The sequence below is a fragment of the Macrobrachium nipponense genome, chromosome 6, assembly GCF_015104395.2.
Source record: "Macrobrachium nipponense isolate FS-2020 chromosome 6, ASM1510439v2, whole genome shotgun sequence".
In the NCBI taxonomy this organism is placed as follows: domain Eukaryota; kingdom Metazoa; phylum Arthropoda; class Malacostraca; order Decapoda; family Palaemonidae; genus Macrobrachium; species Macrobrachium nipponense.
The window spans coordinates 1,948,920-1,957,004 of record NC_061108.1 but is presented as its reverse complement, the minus strand read 5'-3'; the positions used below and the strand labels follow the sequence as shown (position 1 = coordinate 1,957,004).

At 37.2% G+C, this 8,085-nt stretch overlaps 1 protein-coding gene across 4 annotated transcripts in view; it reads left to right on the top strand.

Annotated features, from left to right (window-relative positions):
- LOC135216326 (cAMP-dependent protein kinase catalytic subunit 1) overlaps positions 1 to 8,085 on the top strand; it is a 794,959-nt gene that overhangs the window by 753,229 nt on the left and 33,645 nt on the right. For all 4 annotated transcript variants that reach the window (XM_064251501.1, XM_064251500.1, XM_064251502.1 and 1 more), the window contains one exon: positions 955 to 1,016. In XM_064251501.1, the coding sequence (XP_064107571.1) occupies positions 955 to 1,016 (62 nt within the window). The remainder of the gene's footprint in view (positions 1 to 954; positions 1,017 to 8,085) is intronic.

Below are 8,085 nucleotides of genomic sequence, written 5' to 3'. Positions count from 1 at the left end.
ATAATTTATATATAAGCTCTGGTGATTTTTTATATTTTTATATATATATATATATATATATATATATATATATATATATATATAGAGAGAGAGAGAGAGAGAGAGAGAGAGAGAGAGAGAGAGAAGAGAGAGAGAGAGAATTTGATATCTATTTTTTTACCAATAAGTACGTCACATTTGTCTGATAATTGTAAATACATTGGGGATTCTTCTGCAAATAATATGACGATGAGAAAGCACTGTATGGAGAGAGAGAGAGAGAGAGAGAGAGAGAGAGAGAGAGAGAGAGAGAGAGAGGGGGGGGGGGGGGGCGCCACGTAGAATATGCTAGGCGTTTAGCCATCGCCAGCCAAATAAGGAGGGAGACAGGGATCCTCTTGTTCCGTTGCCTACATGGTCACAGAGAGAGAGGGTCTCTTTTGACATGGCATGTGCCGAATTATAGAGAGCCAGTTCATAATTTTTCGGCATTTTTTTTTCATTAGATGTTCACACTGTTGGGTCGGTTTCGTCTGCAGTTAAAGTGGTCGTCTGCCCTGTGGAATGTGTCCCCGTATGGATTTGTCATTTTGAGGGATTGCTCTCTCTCTCTCTCTCTCTTCTCTCTCTCTCCTCTCTCTCTCTCTCTCTCTCTCTCTCTATTGAATATGTTATGGATGTATTTTATCAGTGGGAATAAATATATAACTTTTTTTTTTTTGTGATGAATGAAAGGTCACCTTCATCAAATTGAATTAAGAGACATTTATTTATTTATTTATTTATTTATTTATTTACTTATTTGTTTGTATGGAGTCTTGTATTTCATTCTGTACTCCAGAATTATTGTCATGACTCTGTGTGCAGTGATGCGTTGCAATTAGAATTGGAATTAGTACATTGCAGATTTGTTTATTGTTACTTAGATAAGAAATCTTGGTTATACTAACTTCAGTATTTTTTCTTCTCTTGCAGTCAAAGAGTTCCTCGAAAAGGCGAAAGAAGATTTCGAAGAAAAATGGAAAAGTCCCACCAAGGTAAGTTCTATGTTTCGTGTTATTTTGTTCATCTGTTCTTTAGGCTGTTGTAGAAGTGTGAATAATGATTTGAAGGCGATATAACTTGACATAAGTGAAAATGGTTCTTGTTGACAATATTGCACTGATTGTTCAGAATTATATTTGAGTGACAGCTTTCGTACTCATTGTTCACCCGGTAAAAAAAAAAAATAAAAAGACTTGTAGGCGGTGCACTGTAGGCAATACTTACGGTTCTTTGAGGCGTCCCTTCGGCCCCTAGCTGCAACCTCTTTCATTCTTTTCACTGTACCACCTACGTTCATTTACTTTTCTTTCATCTTATACTTTCCAACCTCTCATGATAATTGATTTATGGTGTAACTGCGAGATTTTCCTCCTGTTAAAATTTCAAACGTTTTCACTCTCGGTTAACGTTTCAACCCTGAATGACCTCACAGGCCGAGATTTTGTATCCTGTTCTGTTCCATTACTCAAAGAATGTTAGGTTTAAAAACAGCGTAATATCGGGGATGTATTTACCCAAACGACTATTTTGTCGTCGATACAAGTCAGTAGGAAAATGCTTTTTTTTTCCTTTTCTTTTTCTCAGTTAAACTTAAAACTGAATATACATTACTCGTGATGCCTTGATGCCATAGAATTTGTGTTAGAACATTTACTATATTTCAATGCAGCTCTTAGGGAAAGACAATTGCCTGGTATCACGACAGCCGGGCTAAGTTTGCTATTATCGTATCCAACGTAGTTGTTGTTATTATTATTATTATTATTATTATTATTATTATTATTTATTATTATTATTATTATTATTATTGTTGTTGTTGTTGTTGTTGTTATTAAGAAGGAGACCTCTGAGAGCAGTTACATTATTATTATTATTATTATTATTATTATTATTATTATTATTATTATTATTATTATTATTATTATTAATCAGAAGATGAAAGCTGTCCATACGGAACAAGCCCACCGCAGCGGTTATTGACTTGATATTCAAGTTACCAGAGAATATTATGGTGTCCATTCGAGAGAAGTAACAAGAGGCAGTAGGAAATACAGAAAGGAGGAGGAGGAGGAGGAGGAGGAGGAGGAGGAGGAGGAGGAGGAGGAGGAGGAGGAGGAATGAGACAAAAGAGCGCTACAGAGCAGCCGTGTGGATGTTGGGATATGATTTTCTACAATGAAGCCTTGTTAAGGACGAACTTGAGCGAAGATATATATGTGCGTAGTTGGAGACATCTGGGTATTTCATGAGTCTTGATGCACAGAATTAAGTCTCTCTCTCTCTCTCTCTCTCTCTCTCTCTCTCTCTCTCTCTCTCTCTCTCATGATCAAACTGTAAATACTAAAGGCTTTACATTTAGTTGTCAAGTTAGGTCGTCAGTTCTCTCTCTCTCTCTCTCTCTCTCTCTCTCTCTCTCTCTCTCTCAGTGGGTGGAAAATATTTTTTTCACGTTATCTCTTGTCCCTAGGTCGAAATTCAGATAATATAATATTCTTTTCAGCCAAATTCCATTTCATGTTCGCGAGGTATTTTCTGATATAGCACATAGATATAGTTTATGCGAATATCATTATTTTTATCTATAACCTCGCTGTAATATTGTCTGAATTCCTTTTGGAACATTGTTTCTGTCGATAAGAAAATATTAAGGCGATGTTCATATCTGGAATTGAAAGGCGTGTAGTGTGGAAAAAAAACAAAAATGTTTGGTACTGTATAGTATGTTTTTGTTTGGGAAAATTGAAAAAGGTTAGAAAAGAAAAGCTAGAATAGATGCCAAGAAGTTCGATTTCTGTCTATGATAATGTTAATTCCTTTAGATTTGGTCGGTAGAATGGTCATATTTATGATATGAACATAGTTGAGTGTATGACAATAATAAAAATAATAATGATAAAAATTTGCTTATAAAGAAACTTTACGTCACGTGGAATAATTTATGTATATGAGTTGCTATTTTGCTAGATTTTGCTGTTATTAATAACCGACCTCATCTCTCTATTTTCCTTTACCTTCTGTTACGTCTGTCGAGTGAACGCCTTAATATTCTTAGGAAGCTTGAATTTCAAGTCAATGGGCCCCTGTAGGGCTTGTTCCATACTAATAAGGGTTCATCTTCTTATTAATAATAATAACAATGAATTGTTGTCAGCAGCTGAAAGAAAAATATGGTTTCGCGCTCGTCATGACTCGAACATCATTACGTGGCTGCGTGTTTGAGGGTTGGAAGACCGTCTGATAACCTGGTCTGTAATTGACGATGATGAGACAAGCCCTTGGCATCTTGCCTTCTACGACTGCATTTTGAAATTGGCTTCTTTTTCTTTAATCTCTAACCGTTGCTGACACGATGAGCTGATGCTTCTGTTACATAGACTCTTGTAACCCTTTCTTTCAGTGGGTGAGGGTAGTGCCATCAGTGGACCTCACGGTATGCACTGTAGGCTCTACTTAAAAGGTTCTTTGCAGCGTCCCTTCCTGAGGCTTCTACCTGCTACCTCTTTCATTCCTTTTTACTTGACCACTATGAATATTCTATCTTTCATCTTACTTTCCTCAACCTTGTCCTAACAATTTTCTCAGGGCTGAATGACCTCATAGGTCTCAGCGCTTGTCGAACTCACTATAAGTACTCAGAAAAAAAGGGGTCGTTTTAATACTCGATGACGATTCGTGGATTAAGTAGTACCCCCAAGTGGATTCAGTATTTTACAATCGCGTATTCTTAGTATTCTTAGTATTTGGTGAGGCCGGCTTCGTCACAAGGTTATTTATACCTTCTTTTGGTAATAATTGATTTTAAGTTCTTTCGAGAATGGATATTTTGGGAGTGGGGCTGAATACTGGCGCTGAATGTATTTTAATCTTCTCAAGGACTGTAGAATTCAGCTGAGCTTGATTGCAGAGAAGAGGTTACCCCGTCAAGTTTATTTTGGTTGAATAAGTCAAGTTCGTTGTAAGATTGTTCTATCTTAAAAAAAAATGTTTTTCCAGACCGTCAATTTTGTATGCTCACGAAAGGTACTTTTATTCTGAAACTAATAACTTTTTTATTTATTGTGGTCGCTAGAGCGCACCCTGTTTCGGCCACATAGATTGGCCTAAAAAAATGTCCCTAACTGTAGTTGTATATCAATTTGCCCCCATTTCGGTACCCAAAATCTCATTGTCCCATTGCCTGGATGTTTCTCGATTCACCTTAGAGATATAAGACCCGTTACGAGAGGTGTCTGACCCAAAATTGAATGTCAGAAAAGTAATAATAGTAATCATTATAGAAGTGAAAAGAAAGGACGCCATGATTGATCCCGGATGAAGTTTCGATTTGACAACTTCATGACCCACTGCTGTTGTTATGCAGATGCCTCCAATAAAGATGGCCACCGGCGAAGTTGTATATCTTCCCCCTCTCCCTCTCTCCCTCTCTCCCAGGACAGGCATTTGGCTTAGAAATCCCTCCCTAGCCCTCCCCTCCCCTTCCCCAAGGCGCCTCTGTCTCTTAAGGATTTCAGTGACGTCAAGGTTTTATTGGCGAATTTCTTGAGCCCTTTGGGACTTTTCAAGGACAAGTAAGATTGATTACTGCAGGTGAAACTAAGAGAGAGAGAGAGAGAGAGAGAGAGAGAGAGAGAGAGAGAGAGAGAGAGAGAGAGAGAGCACGAACTTTGATCCATTATACAGTGATCAATACCCGTTCATAAATAACCCATACTCATGCTAGCTAGCCCAACTCTCTCTCTCTCTCTCTCTCTCTCTCTCTCTCTCTCTCTCTCTCTCTCTCTCAAGGTTTATCGAACTGAGGTATTGATGAAAAGTAGGATACGTGGTGATATGGGTCGCCCATTAAATATTATATCGATAACGCTGCGAACATTATCTTCTCATATCTGCGAGAAGGGTTCGCATGTATACATACACATAATCATGCATCTGTGTATTCATACATACATAGTTTAAAGATGTACGAGAACGTCTTGGAGCAAACATATTCTAATAAGATGAGAGAGTTGGGCTAGCTAGCATGGGTATGGGTTATTTATGAACGGGTATTGATCACTGTATAATGGATCAAAGTTCGTGCTCTCCATTTGGTATCTGTTTGCATTGAGATGTCTTGAGAAATTTGAGATCCCTGGCAATGATTGACAAGAATACAGGTGCCCTGAGAACACTCCCTTGTAAGGTGTTTTCAGAGTATTGGGTTAATCTTGTTTAATCATATCCATCTTGTGCAATTGAATGCTAAATCAGAATGCAAACCTTCGTCAGTGCTAGTTAGCTTAGTTCACTAAGTAAATGCTGTGTTGTTTCAATTTTCTCTTACAAATATCAGATCTTGCTAACACAAGACAGAAGACAGAGAGACAGTTAGAATACGGTCATGTTCGCGCGGTAATACCACAGCCTGAACGTTCATTGCTTTCCTGTCAGTACAAATATGTATCAATGTTCAATACTGAAACCTTATTCTTCAATTTTACCAAAATAGAAAGTATATTGATCAGTTTCGGACGTATTTCCAATGGTTTCCGAAAGGATGCGCTGTAAATTCTTGAATTTGGAAGCTGCCTTGTCAATAATCAACTCTCAATTCAAGACTGTTTAGTATCTAGAAAAGTACCTGTGTGCATTTCGAATGTCGAACCCGTTTTGGATCTGTGCTTTTCATCTCGTCGTGATAGTTGTATGCTCTGGGTAAGTCTATAAACGCCTCGTAAATAAAGTGACTTCCTTCATTTATCGGATTGATTAACAACACGTCACATGTTCAGACCGTGGCGAGGTACATCGCACGTAATACGGAAAGGCGATAAATATATGTATTTGGGATCCAAAATATTTTGCGTGTGGCACTGTTTTTTCTGTCTCTTCCGCGTCACGGACACGCACATACGCGATGTATTTGTGTGTATATGTAATATGTATGTCTGTTTGTATATATACATACATATATATACATGTAGAATAGTATACTGGCCATTTTTACCAGATACATATGAAATTGTAATAGCCACAATGCCCTCTTAACTTCTCATTTTTTTTATCTCAAAGCTTTGTAGTGACAATCGTATCCAAAAAAAGCAAATAATTTGAGAAGTTAAGAGGGCATTGTGGCTATTACAATTTCATGTACTTATTTATTTATTTATTTATACACACACATGCCTGAGCATGGTAGATATCATGGGCCATGGAATCCCACTCACTCGAACTTTGTCAGGGTGATTCGCACGACGCGACAACTGAATAAGAATTTCTGGGAAAGGAGAGCTGAGAATCACAACCTCCAGGTGCAATAATGGGAAGGGAAAGAAAGGAAGAAAAGTGCAACATTGCACAAGAAGAAATAGAAGAAGAAGACGGCATACATAAGAAGTCATGATGATGAATGTGGGCGAAGGTCTGTTGTCAGATGAGCTGCTGGCTGGCCCCTACCTTAACTGAGCTCACGAAAGGAGGAGGAGGAGGAGAGGAGGAGGATGTAGTAGCCATTTTTAATACGTTTTAATACGTGCGGAGTTACTGTAAATCGATGATAACCTTACCTTGGGTCTTAATTTTTTTTTTCAGTTTTCTACTGTTTGTCGATTGGTTGTTTTTCTCTTATTATTTCATGTATAGTGAATGTGTCACAACCTCTGTGCTGGTATGAGTTTCTCTCTCTCTCTCTCTCTCTCTCTCTCTCTCTCTCTCTCTCTCACTCATTTTTTTTCATTACCTGTGATTTTTAAGATGCTCTGATCATGGAAGTTTTTTATTTTTCTGCATCTAAATAATGCTATTTCCTCTTAGAAAATCTAAATAATGTTATTTTCCATTAGAAAAAAATCAAAACAACGTTGGAAAAAACTGAAAGAATATCGAGGAAGATAAATGGATAGTTTGTGAATAATTAAAACTCATTATTGTAATTGTTTCTTATTAAGAAAGGATTACAATAATGATTTTAATTATTCACACTATCCATTTATCTTCCTCAATGTTCTTCCAGGATTTTTCCAACTTTTATTATTTTTTCTACTGGAAAATAACTATTTAGATTTTTCACTGGAAAATAACATTATTTACGTAGATGTTTTCTACTGAAAATTAACATTATGTAGATTTTTGCTACTGGAAACTAATATTTCGAATTTTCTACGGCATTATTGGGATTTTTTTCTATTGGAAAAAGACAAATTTTAGTGTTTTTCTGTTTGAAAATAATGTTATTTTGATTTTTATATTGAAAAAAGGGCTATTTGAAAATATCATTAATTAGGTTTTTATCGGAAAATAACATTATATTTTTTTATTAAAAAAACCCTTTGAATTCATTTTTTACTTTATATTTTTTAAAAGTTGTTTTTCGTGTCGCATGAATTATATGCCGAGACGGCTCCTTTATCTCTCTACGGACACTTGGTTCGAATCTACCCATATTACGTTAGGGAATCTCTGGATCGAAGCCAGTGCGCCTTACGTAATGAGATTTGTGCGGTCGTAAAACTTGCACTAACGACCGTTTCGTGACCTTTTCAGTAATCGAGAAACTTTTTCATTTATTTTGTACGAATTTATAGTTACCATCCCTTTAATTTTGTATTGTCTGTTATCAAGTCTGTAGTCTGTTTGCAGTCCTCAGTCTTGAAACATCTGTAAGACTTCCATTATTCTGTCTACAGTCAATTTGAATCTTGAATCACATTTGAGAATTCGATTATTCTGTCTACAGTCTTGAATCCCGAATCACCTGTAAGAGAGTCCAATGAAAATTAGTCTTTGCTGCTTTAATCCTGCCCTTAAAGCAGCGAGGTTAAAGAAAGAGAGAGAGAGAGAGAGAGAGAGAGAGAGAGAGAGAGAGAGAGAGAGAGAGAGAGAGAAACGACGAAACTCGCTGTCTGGGCCACTGGTCCTGAACCGTGCGTTCTTAGCTGCGTGTTATTTTTGTCCTCAGGAAGTCATTATTTATGCCAATTCGTCCTGGAGGTTGGGGGTAGGGGGGTGTGGGGAGGGGGTAGACCAGCCTTAAGCCAATTCTGACGTTGTCAGATGGTACTTTTCATGTGGCTACACGAAGAA